General features: G+C 32.0%; 3 protein-coding genes and 1 pseudogene across 4 annotated transcripts; 2 read left to right on the top strand and 2 right to left on the bottom strand.

The window, feature by feature from the left end:
* The first annotated feature begins 897 nt into the window (after positions 1–897).
* Positions 898–14,562, top strand: LOC145959188 (uncharacterized; annotated as a pseudogene). The gene is made up of 6 exons (XR_014434933.1): positions 898–1,085; positions 9,857–10,070; positions 12,496–13,338; positions 13,416–13,651; positions 13,737–13,908; positions 14,011–14,562. The product of XR_014434933.1 is annotated as an uncharacterized LOC145959188 (transcript).
* Positions 2,038–4,618, bottom strand: LOC145959189 (uncharacterized). Its single transcript, XM_083077805.1, has 2 exons — positions 2,613–4,618; positions 2,038–2,502 (listed from the first exon to the last, which is right to left on the bottom strand). Exon 1 carries the CDS (start codon positions 4,463–4,465, stop codon positions 2,858–2,860), a length of 1,608 nt encoding a protein of 535 aa, XP_082933931.1. The 5' UTR covers positions 4,466–4,618; the 3' UTR covers positions 2,038–2,502; positions 2,613–2,857.
* LOC145959187 (uncharacterized) lies at positions 5,692–8,621 on the top strand. The gene is made up of 2 exons (XM_083077804.1): positions 5,692–8,046; positions 8,157–8,621. The coding sequence occupies exon 1, from the start codon at positions 5,786–5,788 to the stop codon at positions 7,799–7,801; it is 2,016 nt and encodes a 671-aa protein (XP_082933930.1). The 5' UTR covers positions 5,692–5,785; the 3' UTR covers positions 7,802–8,046; positions 8,157–8,621.
* Positions 14,563–20,091: 5,529 nt separating the features above from the next.
* LOC145959273 (uncharacterized) lies at positions 20,092–22,642 on the bottom strand. Its single transcript, XM_083077946.1, has 6 exons — positions 21,430–22,642; positions 21,192–21,317; positions 20,671–20,774; positions 20,424–20,565; positions 20,301–20,309; positions 20,092–20,222 (listed from the first exon to the last, which is right to left on the bottom strand). Exons 1-6 carry the CDS (start codon positions 22,640–22,642, stop codon positions 20,092–20,094), a joined length of 1,725 nt encoding a protein of 574 aa, XP_082934072.1.
* Between the last annotated feature and the right edge of the window lie 760 nt (positions 22,643–23,402).

Genomic DNA, 23,402 nt, shown 5'->3' with positions numbered 1-23,402 from the left:
GTGTCCGCCATGGGTTGCATCGCCTCCTCCAAATCTTGATGACTATGATTGTGACCCCTATTTAGATCAACCTTTCGAACTGTCAGAGTTAAAAGTATTAATCAGTAATCTTAGAGTAAAATCTAGTCCTGGATTAGATAGAGTCGACTACAGGCTCTTTGCTTCACTCCCTGACAATGGCCTTAAAGTATTACTTGAAATTCTAAATGAAATGTTAATCCTGTACTTACCCTAGTGAATGGAAAAGCTTTCTCGTTTGTTTTATTCCCAAATCTAGTTCAGATAAAATGAGACCAATCTCTTTAGCTTCTTGTACATGTAAAATATTAGAAAGACTTTTATGCAATAGACTAAATTGGTGGGTTGAATATCATAAAGTTATTCCTGATTCTCAATTTGGTTTTCGCAGAAAAAAAGCTTGTAGTGACAATATTGCTATTCTGTACACTAATATTATCAAAGCTTTTAAATCTCGAAAATTAGTTACTGCTTTCCCAGTCAGAAATGATTCATCAAAATGATATCGATTGAACGTCGTTCATATCGAAAAGATGTCGATTCGAAATTTGCGTCGAAATTTTGAATTTTGTGAGCAACATAAAAGTGCGTTTATGAAAAGTTTATTGGAAGTTTCATGCAATTTTTGATATTTTAGGTAAATATATTTTATATATAATTTGATATTCTCTCTCTCTCTCTCTTTTTTATTTTTTATTCAGGGATCGAAACGATATCGTTTTGATATCATTTCGACATCATTATAAATATAGGAGAAATTGAATGTTGAAACGACATCGAAACGATGTCGATTCAGGAAAGCATCTGATTGGTAAAATATTGTGCACGTCCATATATGCGCATGCACATAACAGTATGCGCGCGCCTACGGTGATACGTCTTTCCGCCTTCCGTCTGCCTTTGTGTTACTCAGTGAAATTATAGGAAAAGAAATTTACTTTTCTGATAAAACATTCTAACCAGGATTTTGTTACATTATTTATTAGTGTGTGGCATAGTGATTAACTGTTATTATAACAAACAATTATAACAAAGTCATTTATTAGCACACAATGGAAGAAAATTTGGTAAGTTTTGTAAATTACTATTTTTAGGTTGGGCTATTATTTTTTATTAGTAATTTTCTTAGACTTTGCGCACAGTGTAGAGAAAATATTAGGAATAAGAATAAATATTAATCATTAGATAGGCCTACTGCACAATACAAAAGTATACACAATAAGAATAGAGAATAAAAATTTCCATTAACAGAAGCAGATAGATATTAGGGAACAATAGATATTCCCTGTTTCTATTGATGAATATTTTCTATTTTTTATTCCTATTGCTTAATTATACTTTTGTATTGTGCAGTAAGCTTAATGCTTAATATTTATTCATATTCCTAATATTTTCTCTATTGTGCACAGGGTCCTTAGTCGAGTGTAATATAAGAGATATTAATCTTGTTTTTTTATATTTTTTTTATTTATTTTAATATTTTAGTTAGTTATAATACTATATATATAATGTTATATCTATTAGTATTTCTTAATGAAGTGTTATTAAATTCATTTTTTATAATTTGTCACTATCTAAGATTGTTTCTAAGCCTATGAAGAGAAAATTGCGTAGAAGAGCTGCAAAAGCTGTCATGAAAAAACTTGAAGCCGATGAATTGCAAATGAAAATCAATAAGATATATGTATAATCTTCGGATAATAGTTCAGAGGTATCATCAAAAATTGAAGAAAATTTAGTGTTGTCAGATGTTGCTGACGATGAATGCTATTGTGATGTTTCTGAAGAAAGTAATAATAGTGATACAACATCTGTACAAGTTGAAGGTACAGGTTGCTGAATATATTGTGCATGATTCACAGAGTGAATTGAGTGAGAGTCCACAGTCTGATAGAAGTGAAGTCGAAAATGAGAATGCGATGGTTTTTAGAAATCAATAAAAAATTAGTTAAAAGGCTACAAGGACCAACGCAATGGTGGAAATATGCAAAAAATAATAAAACGGTTATTACAATAAAATAACCATATGAAAATGTTTATTTAATTTGAACATGACAAACGCCGCGTTTCAATCCAATTCGGATCCTTTTCAATGTCGACTAACAAAGAGAATAATAAACATTAAGATAAAATTAAAATTAACGGTCATAGGAGAAATGTAAATAAGTTTCGGAACAACGCAAAGTCAAAAAATCGGAAGCAAATATATGTACAATAACGGAAAATTTAAACCGTCAATCACAAAAAAGGAAAGAACGCATCGCATTAACGTATCGCCACAGAAAACCCGAAAGCTCGTACCGCATACCACCAGTATACCGTTAAAAACGAGATGATCCTCTCCAAAAAAACCGGAAGGAAAACCCACATACAGGTCCATGACCATTTCCAAAAGAAAAAACAGTCAAAGATGCATAAATCGATGACCAGTTGGAAACTTGATGGTCCAAATATGTGCGAGTAAAAGCTTAAAAATCTGACACTCTAAAAAAGAAAAACAAGACAGAGCAATAATTTAACAAACAATCCGGAAACTACTTAAGAGAAACCTTCATATAAAGCAAGAGTAAAGTTAATATAATAAAATCACATACCGGTCTCTAAATTTGAAAGTGATCTCAAATCAAAAAATCGAACACAAAGGGAGAGCAAGTTAAGCACAACTTAACGTTCCAATCAACAGAGCCGAACTGAGGCACATGGGGATCACATATAGCACAGAACGCGAAACATCAAAAAGAGGGGGGGGGAAGGGGGAGAGAGAGAGAAGGGAAAGGAAGGAGAGGAACAAAACGTCACAGAAGGAAAGAAGACAGAACGAAGGAAAAATTTCAAATAATTACTGCGAACATTTTTTTATAATGGGCAAATACATCTTATCCAAGAATTCGGTATCGCTCTGAATGTTAAGGCCATGGTTCTGACCAGAGATATGTAACATCTCAGCAATTAGCCTCTTTTTATATCTAGGTTCCTCCTCCAAAATGGAAACATTCTCCCAATCAAACTCATGTCCGTTCAATCTATGAAGAGACACAACTGAGAGAGAACCAGAAGATTTATTGATATCAGAACGATGTTCTTTAATTCTGGTCAGTAACTTCCTTTTAGTTTGCCCCACATATGAAGCATCACAGTCTAAACAACTAATTTTATAAATGACATTCGCGTGGTGGAATTTAGATACCGGATCCTTGTACAGTCTAATAAGGGATTTTAATTTGTTATTGACTGTATATGCCAATCTTCTGTTCGCATAACTCTTGATGTTGGAAACAAAACCTCTTGGAAAACTTGAGGAAAAAGGAATGGTGAAGAAAGGAATAAGAGAGGAGGAGGATTGAGTGAGAGCAGTTTCGTTATTGTTCACGTCAGAGATTAAAAACTTTAATCTTTGAGAAATAGTGTGAAAAATAAATTTAATAGGATAACCATTGCCTAATAAAGTCGAAATAATAAAAGAAAAATTCTCATTATGAAACCGTGGATGTGACAGTTTAAAAATTCTATCAGTCAATCCAATGATAACTCCTTTTTTATGTGACAGAGGATGGTGTGAGAAAAATGATAGAAATCTTCCTGAAAAAGTCGGTTTCCTATACCAATTAAATTCAATATAGTTATTGTTGATTATGATAGTTGTGTCCAGGAAATTTATACTGTTGTTGTTTGAATATTCAATGGTAAACCGTAGTCTATTGTGAAGCGAATTAAAAACCTGGAAAATATGTTGGATGTATTGTTTAGGAGCAGCAAGAACAATATCATCAACGTAGCGAACATAAAAGGGAAGGGAAACAGGAAGAGACGAAATTGCTCTGTCTTCCAAATCAGACATAATAATATTCGCTAAGATCGGGGAGAGAGGAGATCCCATGGGAGTGCCAAAAATCTGTTTATATATGACATTGTCAAATTGGAAGTAGGTGGAGTCCATAATAAGATTTAAAGAAATCAAAAATTCCTTATAAGGAATGTTGATGTTGTTTTTAATTAAATGCCATCTTTTAGCAATTCCTCCAATAACCAAATCTAATGGAACATTAGTGAAAAGACTCTCCACATCCAATGAGACCAAATCGTACCAATCATCTAAGAACACATTGTTAAGTCTTTTAATCAATTCAAAGCTATTCGCAATATGGCTATTCGGATTAGGTAAATTTTTGTCTAACATGTTGTGAAGGAAAGACGCTAGCGAATAAAGAGGGCTATTAATACAAGAGATGATGATACGTAACGGGCAATCTTTCTTATGGATCTTTGGCAGTCCGTAGGCACGCGGTAAGATCCCATCTGTACTCAATAGCGCTCTATAAGTACCGTTAGAGATGTAATCATTTTTACGCCAACGCTGTAACAACTCCCTCAACTGGGAGATGACTCTATTCGTCGGGTCGCGGTTCACTACCATGTACGTGTTCCGGTCTGATAGGAGGTCATGCATCTTGTCAAAATATTCGGTCTTATCAAGAGAAACAGTTACATTCCCCTTATCAGCTTTTGTGACAATGATGTCAGGATGGTCAGAAAGGAATTTTTTTGTAATTTTAGTTAAGGATAGCAAACGAGAGTCCAGATCTGAAAAATGAGGAGGGGATAATAGACATTTATTAAGAGTCTGGACTGACAAACATCTAATATTGTCAGCCGTTTCCTGATCCAAACTGGAGATATTATGTTCAATATTCTTAATGAAATCGAATACAAAATGTTGCGAATTAGGAAGGGAACGCAAACAAAATTTCTCTCCCAATTGTAAGAGGGATTGAACTTCCTGAGGAATATCGGTCTTGGACAAATTTACAAACCAATTGTTATTAACCGAATTAACAAGGGATAAATTATCTTTCATGTGAAAATTCTTGGGATTAATATGTACATTAAAAGGAGTATGAGAGGGAGGTTGAGGAGTGGGTGAAAAGGAAAATGTGGGAAGGGGGTGCTGTTCATGAGGGCAAGAACCTGTAAAAGATCTTAACTTTCGCTTGTAAGGATTCATGGGAGGATGGGGGGGGACGGAACAAAAATATTTGATAAGAGGTACGTTAGGACGAAGGAAATCCGGCTGTTTTTTAGCGATCCATTTTAGTTTGTTATTGATTCTCTTATTTTCCACAATATTAAAATGATTAAGAGAGGAACGTTGTCTCCTGATAAATTCATTAAGAATACGAACCGGGACCCGTCTAAACAGAATCTTAGAGCATCGCAGTACATTATGTTGTAGAAATCGTAACAATCTGAACGCGTCATAAATTTCAATCTGTAACAACCGCCTAATAGAACCACGCACAAAGTTTTTGTATAAAGAAGTTGAATTGTCATCAAAAAATGAAATCACGTTATCGGTAAATTTAAATAAATGTTGCGGAACCAAGTTGACTCTTTTGCATTCCCTCAAGAAAAAAATTTTACATTTAGTAGCTATAATTCTTTTGTTGAAACCAATCCAATTCTTAAAACATTGCTTCACATCGCCTCCGAAACATCGATCGATAAAATGGAAAATAAGAGAATCAATAACAAACTAAAATGGATCGCTAAAAAACAGCCGGATTTCCTTCGTCCTAACGTACCTCTTATCAAATATTTTTGTTCCGTCCCCCCCCATCCTCCCATGAATCCTTACAAGCAAAAGTTAAGATCTTTTACAGGTTCTTGCCCTCATGAACAGCACCCCCTTCCCACATTTTCCTTTTCACCCACTCCTCAACCTCCCTCTCATACTCCTTTTAATGTACATATTAATCCCAAGAATTTTCACATGAAAGATAATTTATCCCTTGTTAATTCGGTTAATAACAATTGGTTTGTAAATTTGTCCAAGACCGATATTCCTCAGGAAGTTCAATCCCTCTTACAATTGGGAGAGAAATTTTGTTTGCGTTCCCTTCCTAATTCGCAACATTTTGTATTCGATTTCATTAAGAATATTGAACATAATATCTCCAGTTTGGATCAGGAAACGGCTAACAATATTAGATGTTTGTCAGTCCAGACTCTTAATAAATGTCTATTATCCCCTCCTCATTTTTCAGATCTGGACTCTCGTTTGCTATCCTTAACTAAAATTACAAAAAAATTCCTTTCTGACCATCCTGACATCATTGTCACAAAAGCTGATAAGGGGAATGTAACTGTTTCTCTTGATAAGACCGAATATTTTGACAAGATGCATGACCTCCTATCAGACCGGAACACGTACATGGTAGTGAACCGCGACCCGACGAATAGAGTCATCTCCCAGTTGAGGGAGTTGTTACAGCGTTGGCGTAAAAATGATTACATCTCTAACGGTACTTATAGAGCGCTATTGAGTACAGATGGGATCTTACCGCGTGCCTACGGACTGCCAAAGATCCATAAGAAAGATTGCCCGTTACGTATCATCATCTCTTGTATTAATAGCCCTCTTTATTCGCTAGCGTCTTTCCTTCACAACATGTTAGACAAAAATTTACCTAATCCGAATAGCCATATTGCGAATAGCTTTGAATTGATTAAAAGACTTAACAATGTGTTCTTAGATGATTGGTACGATTTGGTCTCATTGGATGTGGAGAGTCTTTTCACTAATGTTCCATTAGATTTGGTTATTGGAGGAATTGCTAAAAGATGGCATTTAATTAAAAACAACATCAACATTCCTTATAAGGAATTTTTGATTTCTTTAAATCTTATTATGGACTCCACCTACTTCCAATTTGACAATGTCATATATAAACAGATTTTTGGCACTCCCATGGGATCTCCTCTCTCCCCGATCTTAGCGAATATTATTATGTCTGATTTGGAAGACAGAGCAATTTCGTCTCTTCCTGTTTCCCTTCCCTTTTATGTTCGCTACGTTGATGATATTGTTCTTGCTGCTCCTAAACAATACATCCAACATATTTTCCAGGTTTTTAATTCGCTTCACAATAGACTACGGTTTACCATTGAATATTCAAACAACAACAGTATAAATTTCCTGGACACAACTATCATAATCAACAATAACTATATTGAATTTAATTGGTATAGGAAACCGACTTTTTCAGGAAGATTTCTATCATTTTTCTCACACCATCCTCTGTCACATAAAAAAGGAGTTATCATTGGATTGACTGATAGAATTTTTAAACTGTCACATCCACGGTTTCATAATGAGAATTTTTCTTTTATTATTTCGACTTTATTAGGCAATGGTTATCCTATTAAATTTATTTTTCACACTATTTCTCAAAGATTAAAGTTTTTAATCTCTGACGTGAACAATAACGAAACTGCTCTCACTCAATCCTCCTCCTCTCTTATTCCTTTCTTCACCATTCCTTTTTCCTCAAGTTTTCCAAGAGGTTTTGTTTCCAACATCAAGAGTTATGCGAACAGAAGATTGGCATATACAGTCAATAACAAATTAAAATCCCTTATTAGACTGTACAAGGATCCGGTATCTAAATTCCACCACGCGAATGTCATTTATAAAATTAGTTGTTTAGACTGTGATGCTTCATATGTGGGGCAAACTAAAAGGAAGTTACTGACCAGAATTAAAGAACATCGTTCTGATATCAATAAATCTTCTGGTTCTCTCTCAGTTGTGTCTCTTCATAGATTGAACGGACATGAGTTTGATTGGGAGAATGTTTCCATTTTGGAGGAGGAACCTAGATATAAAAAGAGGCTAATTGCTGAGATGTTACATATCTCTGGTCAGAACCATGGCCTTAACATTCAGAGCGATACCGAATTCTTGGATAAGATGTATTTGCCCATTATAAAAAAATGTTCGCAGTAATTATTTGAAATTTTTCCTTCGTTCTGTCTTCTTTCCTTCTGTGACGTTTTGTTCCTCTCCTTCCTTTCCCTTCTCTCTCTCTCCCCCTTCCCCCCCCCTCTTTTTGATGTTTCGCGTTCTGTGCTATATGTGATCCCCATGTGCCTCAGTTCGGCTCTGTTGATTGGAACGTTAAGTTGTGCTTAACTTGCTCTCCCTTTGTGTTCGATTTTTTGATTTGAGATCACTTTCAAATTTAGAGACCGGTATGTGATTTTATTATATTAACTTTACTCTTGCTTTATATGAAGGTTTCTCTTAAGTAGTTTCCGGATTGTTTGTTAAATTATTGCTCTGTCTTGTTTTTCTTTTTTAGAGTGTCAGATTTTTAAGCTTTTACTCGCACATATTTGGACCATCAAGTTTCCAACTGGTCATCGATTTATGCATCTTTGACTGTTTTTTCTTTTGGAAATGGTCATGGACCTGTATGTGGGTTTTCCTTCCGGTTTTTTTGGAGAGGATCATCTCGTTTTTAACGGTATACTGGTGGTATGCGGTACGAGCTTTCGGGTTTTCTGTGGCGATACGTTAATGCGATGCGTTCTTTCCTTTTTTGTGATTGACGGTTTAAATTTTCCGTTATTGTACATATATTTGCTTCCGATTTTTTGACTTTGCGTTGTTCCGAAACTTATTTACATTTCTCCTATGACCGTTAATTTTAATTTTATCTTAATGTTTATTATTCTCTTTGTTAGTCGACATTGAAAAGGATCCGAATTGGATTGAAACGCGGCGTTTGTCATGTTCAAATTAAATAAACATTTTCATATGGTTATTTTATTGTAATAACCGTTTTATTATTTTTTGCATATTTCCACCATTGCGTTGGTCCTTGTAGCCTTTTAACTAATTTTTTATTGATTTTATCTAACGGACCTTTATTTCATTATAATAGTTTTTAGAAATGTTGCTCAAAAAGAACAATTTGTTATTGAATCACTTCGAGCATGGACTTCTGAATCAGGTGTCCTTTCTATGTTAAAAGTCGATAATTTGTTAAAACGTCTCAGTGTTGGTTTCCCTAATATGCCTAAAAGTTACAAAACACTTTTGAAAAATAATATTAATCCAGAAATAAATATCTGTCAAAATGGAGAAGAATTATGGTACAAAGGTGTTAGAGCTAATTTGGATCAGATGTTATTACAAGATTATTTGCAAGTTCATAAAAAGATTATAATTGATATTAATATTGATGGTTTGCCGCTCTTTAAAAGTTCCAAACTTAAATTTTGGCCAATTTTAGGGCATCTTGTTGGGACTCTAAATGAACCTTTTATTATTGCCATTTACTGTGGAAAAAGTGATCCTCAGAATATTGAAGAATATCTAGAAAAATATGTAACTGAATTAGAAGATTTATTTCATAATGGTTATAAATATGAGGGCAACAATTATGAAGTTATAATTAGAAATTATATTTTAGACGCTCCTGCAAGAGCATTTATTAAATGTTGTAAGGGACATTCAGGTTACGCAGCTTGTGAGAAGTGCACCGTCATTGGAGAATACAATAACCACAGGATTACTTTCATAGACCTTAATCAACCCCTCCGTACAGATGAATCTTTCAGAAATCGCAAGCAACCTCAACATCACGAAGGAACGTCAGAATAGGTACAAAGGACTCTTGTTTTAAAACATCAAACGGTAATGTTGTTTTGCTAAAAAATCTTATTTATAGACATCGAACTCTATTTTTTGTTGGTTATAAGTTTCAAAAACAGAAAGACTTTTATACATATCCACTTCTGAACTAGGCATTATCTGTGTTTCTCAGCTTGAGGAGAGGAGAATAGCATATCCTCTCAATGATATAGAATGCAAGTGCTACTTGATTCCAAATCAAGAAACTTGATTATATGTGTTGCTACTTCACACTATTCCCTTAATGAAAAAAGCCCATGCAGCACATTACATGAATTAATAATCTAAACATTTTAGAAACATAAATAATCTAAACATTTATAGAACGTAATATATTTATACTTCTTATTTTCTGTTTCACAGTTTGTTGTATTAAAATTTCTGCCAACAAATAAGGATCCAGATACATATTTTGATGTTGGTTTAAGAAAGTGGATTTGCACAGATCTTGATGATGAAATGTGCGGAAAAACATATTGGCCCCCTAATTCAAACTCTGTAACACAACTAGTAAAAACCGAAGAATCTTTTAAAACTAATTGGCCAAAACACGATGTGGAAGTGAAGAGATTTTACAGTAAAATTTTATTTTATTTTTTTGTGAACACACACTCTTTTATATATATATATATATATATATATATATAAAAGAGTGTGTGTTCACAAAAAAATAAAATAAAATTTTACTGTAAAATCTCTTCACTTCCACATCGTGTTTTGGCCAATTAGTTTTAAAAGATTCTTCGGTTTTTACTAGTTGTGTTACAGAGTTTGAATTAGGGGGCCAATATGTTTTTCCGCACATTTCAAAAATTGTTGAAGTATTTTAATGTGGGTGTGTATATATATATATATACATATATATATATATATATATATATATATATATATGTATATATATACAGGGCGATCCTGAAAAACGTTATGTCTTTAAAATGACGTATTCCTGACACCATTCTAAGACAATTTTTCCTTTACCAAAATTTGATTTGAAGCGTAGTTTTTGAATTATGAGCAAAAATAGTTAGTAAATCACGCATCGGGTACAGAAGGCAGGCAGGAGCGGCGCGGCGTGCCGCGAGCGCGGGCGCAGCTGACCGCCCGACGGGTGATTATCACCGCATGAGTCGCTAACTATTTTATCTTATAACATAAAATTATGCTTTAAATAAAATTTTGGTAAAGAAGAAAATGTCTTAGAATTACGTCAGAAATACGTGTTCCTTAAAAAAACGTTATTTTAATAATGAAAAGTTGTTCCGGATCGCCGGCCGTCCGACGTTGCAATCAGCTGATTGCTACACGCGATGTGTGTATGGCGGAGTGTGTGCGTAAGAGAGAGAGAGAAAGAGAGAGAGAGAGGGAGGGTAGGAGGGACAGACATTCATACACACGCACGCACTTTTTTCTCGCTCTCTTTCTCTCTTTTACGCAACACTCATACACTCTCTCATTCAGTCTCTCACTCACACTCTCTCGGTCGCTCACTCACTCACTCACCTGCTTACTCACTTGCTCACTCACCTTGTAGCAGCGTAGCGAATCTTCATGCTATGTATTGTTGTTATCTGCTGCACGGTTATGATTGCTAGAGATGCGCGACACATCGAAATTTTTTCGATTATTAATCTCACACTCGATTGACACAATACAGATTACACGATAACGAGTTTACTGTTTATTCACTCACTATTGATTTATCGATACCAAAAATTACTTTCAAAGAAACGCGAATGCAAACAACACATGACTCGACGCGAAGCGACGGACCGCGGAGACTGCGCGACCACAAGAGTTATGTTGCCAGAAACGCGACACGCGACATCTAACAAACGACTTGCGCGTGGCGCGTGATTGACGCGAGATAAGACGAACGATCGGCTAAAACCTTCGCATTGCGAATGCGGTAGAAAACATGAAACGTATAATGACATACTTAAAAAATTAATTATTTATTATAAATAATAACTATTTCTAATTATAATAAATAATTATTATTTACTCAATCACGCGCCACGCGCAAGTCGTTTGTTAGATGTCGCGTGTCGCGTTTCTGGCAACATAACTCTTGTGGTCGCGCAGTCTCCGTGGTCCGTCGCTTCGCGTCGAGTCATGTGTTGTTTGCATTCGCGTTTCTTTGAAAGTAATTTTTGGTATCGATAAATCAATAGTGAGTGAATAAACAGTAAACTCGTTATCGTGTAATCTGTATTGTGTCAATCGAGTGTGAGATTAATAATCGAAAAAATTTCGATGTGTCGCGCATCTCTAGCAATCATAACCGTGCAGCAGATAACAACAATACATAGCATGAAGATTCGCTACGCTGCTACAAGGTGAGTGAGCAAGTGAGTAAGCAGGTGAGTGAGTGAGTGAGCGACCGAGAGAGTGTGAGTGAGAGACTGAATGAGAGAGTGTATGAGTGTTGCGTAAAAGAGAGAAAGAGAGCGAGAAAAAAGTGCGTGCGTGTGTATGAATGTCTGTCCCTCCTACCCTCCCTCTCTCTCTCTCTTTCTCTCTCTCTCTTACGCACACACTCCGCCATACACACATCGCGTGTAGCAATCAGCTGATTGCAACGTCGGACGGCCGGCGATCCGGAACAACTTTTCATTATTAAAATAACGTTTTTTTAAGGAACACGTATTTCTGACGTAATTCTAAGACATTTTCTTCTTTACCAAAATTTTATTTAAAGCATAATTTTATGTTATAAGATAAAATAGTTAGCGACTCATGCGGTGATAATCACCCGTCGGGCGGTCAGCTGCGCCCGCGCTCGCGGCACGCCGCGCCGCTCCTGCCTGCCTTCTGTACCCGACGCGTGATTTACTAACTATTTTTGCTCATAATTCAAAAACTACGCTTCAAATCAAATTTTGGTAAAGGAAAAATTGTCTTAGAATGGTGTCAGGAATACGTCATTTTAAAGACATAACGTTTTTCAGGATCGCCCTGTATATATACACACCCACATTAAAATACTTCAACAATTTTTCTAGATACTTATCCAAAAGCCCGTGCAGCTATTTCTGGATTCCTTGCTGATTCTAATTATGAAACTGAGATAGAGCAATACATGGATCGAGGGAAAAGGAGGAAAAAGAGTCGACAAATTACATCATTAGACAGTGATTCTAATTCTAATGTCTCATTAAAATTAACGACGAAAATTATTTCTGCTCCTCCTCCTGTGTTTCTTAAGAAAGCTTTCTCCAACACTCAACACTGTGATAGTGATTCAAATTCCAATACTTCTTCAAAACTGATGAAGAGGAATGTTTCTGCTTCCTCTACTATTAAGTTAAGTGAGGTTGAAAAACTTCAAGAAGAAAAGTTTGAAGAAACAAACGTAAATAAAAGGGTTAAAACAAAAAGGCCATTCTCTAAACATTCTAACGTGAACTTGGCAGGAAAAGAAATTTAAACAGCAAAAGAAATTGCGGCCTCGAAAATGAAAAGGCCAGAATTATTAACCTCATTAAGCAAGACTGTAAAAAGTCCATTAAAACCTGTGTCATCATCTGTGTCAATATCTTCTCCAACTTCTTTCAATTCATTATTTACAAATAGTCCTGCTAATTCTGATACAAGTGCTGTTCAAGAAGAAGAAAATCTTTTTTCAAATGTACAATCACCGATGCAAGATACAATACCTGAAGACAATTTGTTTATTCATCCAACTTCAACGCAAGATTCTATGACAACCGATAATTTTAATCGTAATTCTAAGAACAGCAGTGACTCAAACTGCGAACATTCATCAAAATTATCTAATTCAAGCACTTCCCATCGTACGTACGGACGTACAACATTTAAAGAGCAGTTGCATGATAAGAACAAAGGTAATTTTGTTGTGATATGAGTGTAAAACCAATCTTTGCTTTTAGTGATTCTAATTTTTCTACTATGTTTATTGCAGAGGAGACATTAAGCTTATTCAAAACGAAACTTGACAGAACACTTGTTATAGTGGAAGAAGTTTCTGGAAAGCTAGATATTCTCAACATGAACATGAGCAACCTCATGAGAGTTATACTACCTTCAGAAAAGAGAATTTCGCGTCCTGAAAAAATGCCAGCATTACCGCTTAACACAAAACAAGATTTAGAAGAATTTAATAAATTCTTGGAAGCGGATCATAATTTAGCTGCTGCTGTCAATAAATAATTTCTCTTTGATTTTTTAAAGAAAATTTCCTTCTATATGTACTTACTAATGTTTCATTATTTCTCGTTTACAGTGTCATTACATGTCTAGTTATATGAAGTTAAGCGTGAAGAATCCTGAAAGGAAAAGCGCAACAAATATGCTAACAAAATTACTCTCTAATACACTGGCAAGTGAAATAAATTGTGACGGAGTTAATGGGAAAATTGCTTTCAAATCTCTTAAACTTTATGATTTGTTTCAAGGTAATTATTTACATTAATATATTGTTAATTGTATTTTTTATTATTTTTATGCAAAAAGATGCAAAATGTTTGATATTTATATATGTACATGTCTTGTTCTAGGAACTCTTCAAATAGCTTTTTCGAATAGTGATCTTACTGAAGCAAATGCAGCTTTGGCTGGGTGGTTAAAAGATGCAAAATGGCGCAAGCAGTGTGACGGCAGTTTGGGAAATAGGAAGCAAAAATCTTAAAATTACGGCGGAACAAGAGTAGTGTTTTTATAAATAATATATCAAAGGTTTAATTACTTATGGGTTCATGAATATATCAACTTTTCTTGCGTAAGCATTTTGCACAGAACAGTATGGGATTATTTGTGCTTTGATAAGATTATTTTTATACTTTAAAGAAAATGTGATTGTTGTTATTTTATGGCAGAGTCTTTTGATAAGATTACTTTTTATACAACTCTTTAAAGAAAATGTGATTATTTTACTTAAAAAACGCTTTATATTTTTACGTTATATTATTACGTTAGCTATAATTGGGGCTCTCTTATGGTTATTTTTATTTTCATGTATCAGAATTAGATAAATGGTTGTGTATGTATAATATTTTAGTTTAGAAAGCGTATAGAGAGATCTTGATATTGTTAAAACATTTAAATATTCTAAGCGATATTTCCAAAGATAATAATATATATATACATGTATATATACATAATATACAGGGTGATTCTAAATAACTTTATGCTTTTGCAAAAACATAATCTTGACCGAATTCTAAGACGATTTTTCTTTTGGCAAAATTTCGTCCGAAGCTTAGTTTTTGAATTATTAAAGGAAGTAGTTAACGTATGACGGGTCGAATACAAGAGGCAGGCAAGGGTGACGCGATTCACCGTCAGACGCGGGTGCTTACGCGGGGCGCCTGCTGCGATCAGCTGGTCGCTATACACATACATACACACATGCGAACACATACATTCTCTCTGTCTGTCTGTCTGTCTCTTTCTCTCTCTCTCTCTCCCCCCCCCTCTCTCGCTCATTCGCTCACTCACCTGTTTTTTTTTTTTTTTTACGAGAGAGGGGAAAATGCATTTTATGTATACCCACCGGTCGATCCAATGAGTTATGTGGAACTCGAGTACCAAGTCGAATTACCAACTCGGTACTCCCTACCCACTAAAAACCCCTCTCTTTTCACGAATTTCCTTTGACACACTGTCCCTCTGACTTCCCGAGATCTGTTTTCACATAACGTCAAAAAATAGTTATTATTACCTTGTTCGATGACTTTTGATGTATTGCTGTAATTGCTTGAAGGAGAAATGAATTTTCCGATAGATCGTTCGTTCTCAAATTTAACGTAGACTAGAACAATACAGGCGCGCGCTACGCGCGCGCTATTTATTTCTTACAATTGATACTGTGTATATATATATATATGTATATATATATATATATATATATACAGTATCAATTATATATACAGTCAATATTATTTAATGATCATAAAATTATATTGCGCTCATTTTTTACATGCTCATACATGAGATATAATTGAAGAATTAAAAAATACAAACAAGTTAAAATTTTAATATTTAAGATGAGTAACAAATTCGAGGAAATACGATTTAAATATATTACCTTTATTGTTTCTTTTAATTTACCAAAAATTTTTCTTTTTATATATGTATACAGGGTGAGCCATTTTAATTAACGCACGCAATTATTTCGGAAACAAAGCATTTTAGAGAAAAATGTTTCAGACAAAAGCTTTATGGTTTCGAGGGGGCCATAAGATGGTATCATTGGTTTGACCTTGAAGAGTTATTTGAAGGTCACATGAAGGTCACCTTCAATTTCTTAAATGGAACCTACTATTTGTCATTGCATATTCTTGTAGCTTATCTCGAGAACTTTCCAAAACACTATAATTAAGTACATTTTCGTTAAGTACTTTTTGAGTTATGAGGCTTGAAATAATTTCTTAATTTTACATAAACCGTAAAATATCTTGTAAAATATTCATTTTTCGATTATCTTACCTTAATACTTTTACGTACAAAATAATGAGAGGAATCAACTGGTGTCAAGAAAACACATAGTTGTTTTGAAGAAAAAATATATAATTTGCAATTAACAATTCCATATTTTTTCTTAAAAACAACTATGTGTTTTCTTTACACCAATTGATTCCTCTCATTATTTTGTATATAAAAGTATTAAGATAAGATAATCAAAAAATGAATATTTTACAAGATATTTTACGGTTTATGTAAAATTAAGAAATTATTTGAAGCCTCATAACTCAAAAAGTACTTAACGAAAAGGTACTTAATTATAGTGTTTTGGAAAGTTCTCGAGATAAGCTACAAGAATATGCAATGACAAATAGGAGGTTCCATTTAAGAAATTGAAGGTGACCTTCATGTGACCTTCAAATAACTCTTCAAGGTCAAACCAATGATACCATCTTATGGCACCCTCGAAACCATAAAACTTTTGTCTGAAACATTTTTCTCTAAAATGCTTTGTTTCCGAAATAATTGCGTGCGTTAATTAAAATGGCTCACCCTGTATATAGTTATAGTTAGTTATTTTATTTCTTGCCTTTTGGCTTAGAATGAACTTTCGGTTTACATCAAATCACAGTTGATTAACCTAAGATACAATAATATAATAAAATAAAATGATAGTATAAATTATATAAGTGCAAATATATATATACGATTCTTTCATCAGTTTCTTTTACGAGCATAAAACATAAATTTACGCCAATAAAAAGAATTATACAGAATATTACAGTAAAATATATCAAAGTATATAAAATGATACAAATTTTAATGAAAGGTAATTTACAATATATCATCAATTGATTTGATTAATCAAATTATTAAATCAATTATTAATTTTTATATATTCATCGCGGGTATAATAGTATTAATAATTTGTAACATTTTATAAACATGTTTTGTAATAAATTATTGATTAATATTTGTAAAGATTATTTCAATACTCGTAAAAGAAACAGAAAGAGTTTATATAACACAAAAGTTTGGAATAATAACATTTTGGCACATCTTAACATAAGTTTTTGTGACAGTTAAAAACTAAAAAATATTAATAAAGTTGGAAAAAACTAAAAAAGAAATAAGAATATTACATACATAATATTATATGTATATATATAGTACAATATTATTATATTATAGATTATAATATTATATATTATATAATCTATAATATTATATATTATATAATAATTCTATAATTCTATAATATTATATGTTATATAATATCATAGATTAAAAAGAATTATTAGATAGAAAAAAACACATTTTTAAATATACATAAAAAAGTTTCGTCAAATGGATGTTATAAGTAATGAAAATAATAACCATATTTTAAATTTAATTACCACACGCTGTTTTTAGCTACGACAAACACTATTTTTTATAATAATATATAAATTTTATACTAATTCTATACTAATTTCATACTAATATAAGAAATATATAATAAATCTATATTATTAAAAGTTTGAATTATGTAAAGTAATATTACATAAAAAAAATCACAAGTACAATATCACAAAAAAAAATATTTTTATCAATTTTTTGTTGAGAAGATAAAGTAAAGTAACAATAACTATGACATTATGTGGAAGTTGGATTCCTCTTATTCTGATCCTATAAAAATATATATAAATTAATTTTATATATATGTGTGTGTGTGTATGTGTACTATATAATTATAATTATACAGAGTGAGCCATTTTAAGTTACCCACCCCAATAACTTTTTTATTTTTGAATGTACTTACAACAAAATGTTTCAAATAAAAGTTGCTTGACTTCGAGGGGGACAGAAGATGGTGGCAAAAATTTGACCTTGGATAGTCATTTGAAGGTCACATAAAGGTTATCTTCAATTTCTTATATGGAACCTACTATTTTTCATTGCATATTCTTGTAGCTTATCTTCAAAAAAAAAATGTAATTTGCAATTAACAATTACATTTTTTTTTTCGAAACAATTATGTGTTTTCTTTACACCAATTGATTCCTCTTATTATTTTGTACGTAAAAGTATTAAGGTAAGATGATAGAAAAATGAATATTTTACAAGATATTTTACGGTTTATGTAAAATTAAGAAATTATTTCAAGCCTCATAACTCAAAAAGGACTTAACGAAAAGGTACTTAATTATAGTGTTTTGGAAAGCTCTCGAGATAAGCTACAAGAATGTGCAATGAAAAATAGTAGGTTCTATTTAAGAAATTGAAGGTGACCTTAATGTGACCTTCAAATGACTATCCAAAGTCAAATTTTTGCCACCATCTTCTGTCCCACTCGAAGTCAAGCAACTTTTATTTGAAACATTTTGTTGTAGATTCAAAAATAAAAAAGTTATTGGGGTGGGTATCTTAAAATGGCTCACCCTGTATAATTATAATTATATAGTACACATACACACACACACACATATATATAAAATTAATTTATATATTTTTTTATAGGATCAGAATAAGAGGAATCCAACTTCCACATAATGTCATAGTTATTGTTACTTTACCTTATCTTCTCAACAAAAAATTGATAAAAATATTTTTTTTGTGATATTGTACTTGTGATTTTTTTATGTAATATTACTTTACATAATTCAAACTTTAATAATATAGATTTATTATATTTCTTATATTAGTATGAAATTAGTATAGAATTAGTATAAAATTTATATATTATTATAAAAAATAGTGTTTGTCGTAGCTAAAAACAGCGTGTGGTAATTAAATTTAAAATACGGTTATTATTTTCATTACTTATAACATCCATTTGACGAAACTTTTTTATGTATATTTAAAAATGAGTTTTTTTCTATTTAATAATTTTTTTTAATGTATAATATTATATAATCTATAATTTATAAAATAAAAATATTAAATATTTTTGTATTAATAAAAATATTTTAAATTATTTCCGTTACACACTGCATTTTATTAGTAAATAAAATGTAAAATTTTCCAATATTAAAATTTATATTTGTAAAAAATTTTTATATATTCCCTGAACAAATTATTATTATTATTATTACTTTAACAAAATTGTTTTTTTCACATTTAATAAACAAAAAATTAAATATAAATTTCTTTATATACATAATTTTTAACAAATTTGTTATTTCGTTGACTACCAAGATAAACTTTCAATGCTTGCCAAGAACGAATTCGCGAAAAAGCAACATAAAGTTGTCCATGATTAAAAACATCTTTGCGAAGATCTAATCCAATTCTATCAAACGTCTGTCCTTGTGATTTATTAATCGTCATGGCAAAAGCTAATTTTTTTGGAAATTGTCTCCTAGAAAAAGTAAATGGAAATACATTTTCGCAATATAACGTTATACGATTCAAAAAAACAATGTCTCCTATTTTGTCACCTGTTAAAATCTTACATTTTAATAAATGATCTTTAAGCTCTATAATCATTAATCTAGTGCCATTACAAAGACCTTCATTGATACTTAAATTTCTAATTAACATAATAATACAATTTGGTCTTAAACGCAATTCATGAGGAGGAAGAGACGATGGAGATAAACTATTTAAATATTCTGGTAACAATGCTTCACTCATGTCACCATTGTCATTATTCACGACAGTATCTACACTTGTATAAATTCGTTCTTCATTTATATTTAATAATTCCACAACTTTCTTATTAATTTCATCTACATCAATATTTCTTGCAGAAAGTATGGCACATTTAGACATTTTAACAAATTCTTTTTTTCTTATTAAATCACCATATATATCTTCCACAATATCAGCGTTAATAGATGCTATACAACATTCAGGAATTTGTATATTATCATTAAGATCATTTAATGTACCATCTCCAACATTCAATAAAAACTTTACAAATTCAATTTCTTCTGGAAGAACTCTCATATTTTGTATTAAAAAGAATTTTACGAAATGTTTCCAAAGAGAACTAAATTTAATAGAAAGATTTACAATTTCACTTCGAGTAGCATGTACTTTAATAGGTAGGCAAAAGTTGTCTAAAATCACCACCTAATAAAACAATTTTTCCACCGAAAGGAATATCATTATTCATAATATCACGCAACGTTCGGTCCATTATTTCTAAAGCATATCGTGGTGCCATTGGTGCTTCATCCCAAATAAAAATATCAATTTCTTTTAAATTGAGATTCTTTTGATTGGATTTTAATAGTTGATGATGAATCAGCAAATAATGGAACTGGTAATCCAAATATCTTATGGACTGTTTTTCCAAAAGGTAATAATGTAGCTGCAATACCTGTAAATGCCATTGTACATACACGTTTATTTTTAATTCTAGCTAAATAATAGATAGTTGTGTATATATATGTTTTACCTGATCCACCTGGACCATCAATATAAAAACAATTATTAGAGATAATATTATTTTCTAATTCATTTAATATAAGATCGACGATCTCTTTCTGCTTATTATTTAATTGTTTATATTGTTTGGTACCTATTTCCATAGCTTTTTCAAATGCCATGCAATCCTCTTCTTCTTCATTTTCTGTTAATTGTTCCATTTGTGGAAAATCAACAAAACTTTTACCTTCACCACGAAGCATACTATTAATTTGTACATATGCTTTTTTTTGTCCCTGTAACGTACCAAAATATCGAATATAATCCTCAGACATTGCTATTTTAAAGTTTTCCCACAACTCTTCAGGATGTAATGGTTGACAATGTAATAATATACGTACAAATAATCTACGAAGTTGTCGTGGCATCATCCATCCAACAGCTTCATTCATAGCTCTTTTCCATTCATCATCATCTTCAATCAAACTTAAAGCTAAATATGCTGCTGAAAATGATTGACAAACTTCTCCATTTACAGTTCTTAAATCGTTAAAACTTGTGGCCCCTTTTACTGTGAGTAACAATAATCGTAAATGAAATAATTCTATTTGTGTTGGACTAACGGAATACATTCGTCCTATACAATTATAATGACTTTTACGTTTGACCCAACGTGATACATTTTTACCATTAACTTTCTCTTTTTTAAATGTATAATAACTTGGAATTTCTATATACAAATACTGTTTTGCTTCTTCATCGCGTAAGTTTAATGAAAAATAATCTATTAACATAGTAACTTGATCTAAAGCAGAAGTCATTGCATTGTCAATGTTTTCATTTTCAATTATAATATTTTGCTCATTAGGAAGATGAACTGGTAAACGTATTATAGCGTGACTTTTATCTTGTAGTTTTTTACCAAGAATACGCCAGCTAGCTTCAACAGATCCAACATAACGAGCTTCGATATAATTATGTATCTCATCATGATCAATAACAACACTTTCTGTTATTGGTTCAATAGTTATAGCAGCAACATCATGTCCTTTATAAATATATTTATATAGATATTTAACTGATTTAATACTTGAAACTACTTCAACATTTATGACTATTAAATATAATTGATAAAGTAGGACAATATGGAACAGCATAACGATTATCAACTACATATCCACCAGGACGTTCAAAATTTCTTCCGTTATTTCGTCGACGATAATAAGGATAAGCATCTTCATCCATTCTAGTTTCTTCGAGAAAAGGTTTCGGATAATGTTTCGAACAACGTCCATCTACTAAACACCAATCGCTACAAGGTCCATGAATCATATGTCTCATAACTATATCATGTAAGATTTGATTTTCACATGGATCAGGAATTTCAGCAGAAATAAATTTATCAACGATCTGCGGAGTTATTTTAAAATTATATTTTAATGTAATCAGTATATGAACATGTGGCAACCCACGTTTTTGAAATTCAATAACGTACACAAACGCTGCTACTTCACCAAAAAACTTTTGCTTAACAATCAAATCAATTAAGTAATCCTTTTTAATGTTAAAAACACGAGCACATATGTCAGGTCTATCACAAGCTTGTTGACCGGGTAAAAGATTTTCCTCAATTTCACGCCATTTTGGATTGCAAGTCATGGTAATGAAAAGATCTGGTTTACCAAATTTACTAACAATTGCCATTGCAGCTTGATAATTTTGTAACATATTACATGGCGATCCAATAAATGTGTAAGGAAGTATGACCATTTTTCCAATACGCCCATTTAAGTTATTCGCTGTAGTTTGTAAATAATCTCTTAAACCTTGATATGTTTCACTACGTAATTCTTTTTGATGATTTTTACAATAATCAATTCTATCTTTTTCAATTTTTACATAACTGTCTACAAGCCACTGCTGAAATAAACGACGTCCTAATAAAAAACCATTAAATTCATCACGAATAGCTATACGGTATTTAATATATTGTCCTCTAGTTATTCGTCTATTACTATTTAATTTTTTTAAATCACGATGCCATCCTTGAGTGCCGTGTGGATAAAATAAAGGATATACCCATGGTTCAACATTGGGATCCATAATACTAACTTTTTGTAAACTTTTAATATTTTTATTACATATAGTAACATATGAGTCTGGAATTTCTCCATCAGCAGTTGTATAAAAAACAGCAGCAACTTCATTAGTTCTTTGAGCATTGTATCGACGTCGATCCATATTTGGTCTTAAAGTAAACGATAATTGTAATTCCGGTAATAATTCACCAGATTCCATTTCTAAACGTCGTTGCTTTTCTAATTCTTCAGCCATCATTTGATAAGACTGAGCAAATACATTAAATTCCCGCATTATTTGTTCAAGGTTTTGTACAATTTCAAAATCTATGTATGAATTTTGATTAAGACGATGATTTATTGCTTCATTTGAATCTACGATAAAAAGTTGGCCATAAGTAGGACTTTCGTTTTGTGCAGCATATAATGCTTTATTAATTTGATAATAAATCTGTCCTTGTATTTTAAAACAATATGGACCAGGTCGTCTACCTTGAAAGTTAATTAAATTAGCGTTAAATGAGGCAAATGAAAATGAACTGTTATAACTACGAATATTTTGAAAAAAATTATTAGATTTTATGTGACGACCATCAAATAAACTACGAATGAATTGAGGAAATTCAGGCAATGGTTGCACAGATACTGCACCATGATTACAACAATCATGAAATGAATATCCTCTATTAGAAACTTTTTCAGCTGCAAAGTGTTTTGCATTACAATGAATACAATACACATCCATAGGACCAATATAATATTCAATTACATCAGTAAGTGATAGTGTACTAATATTATTTAAACGAGGTTGTTTTTTCTGCCGTGATCGATAACGAGTTTGATATTCTACAGATGATTGTAATGTTGATCTAACACTTAAAGGATTTTCTTCAATTTCCCAATCTAATTCTATTACACGATTATCATTTGATGTACCAGCAATACAAATAGTTTGTTGATTTGACTATTTTGAAGAATTTTCAACTAATTTGTTATTTTCACGACGGCGTCGTTGATTCTCCCTTCTTTTTTCTCGATGTCGTTGTAAAAATTCT

Source organism: Camponotus vicinus, unplaced genomic scaffold, assembly GCF_025532165.1.
Source record: "Camponotus vicinus isolate PSW18456_S1 unplaced genomic scaffold, iyCamVici1.0 SCAF_1, whole genome shotgun sequence".
Lineage (NCBI taxonomy): Eukaryota > Metazoa > Arthropoda > Insecta > Hymenoptera > Formicidae > Camponotus > Camponotus vicinus.
The sequence above is the reverse complement of the archived record's forward strand: the minus strand, read 5'-3'. Positions and strand labels throughout refer to the sequence as shown.

Coding starts and splice junctions, on each gene's coding strand:
- LOC145959273 (XM_083077946.1), bottom strand. CDS start 22,642: ATGCGGGAATTTAATGTATTTGCTCAGTCTTATCAAATGATGGCTGAA. Junction 20,775..21,191: donor AGCTAGCTGGCGTATTCTTG/GTAAAAAACTAC, acceptor AATCATTTTCAG/CAGCATATTTAGCTTTAAGT. Junction 20,566..20,670: donor GACAACTTCGTAGATTATTT/GTACGTATATTA, acceptor GGTACGTTACAG/GGACAAAAAAAAGCATATGT.
- LOC145959187 (XM_083077804.1), top strand. CDS start 5,786: ATGAAAGATAATTTATCCCTTGTTAATTCGGTTAATAACAATTGGTTT.
- LOC145959189 (XM_083077805.1), bottom strand. CDS start 4,465: ATGCATGACCTCCTATCAGACCGGAACACGTACATGGTAGTGAACCGC.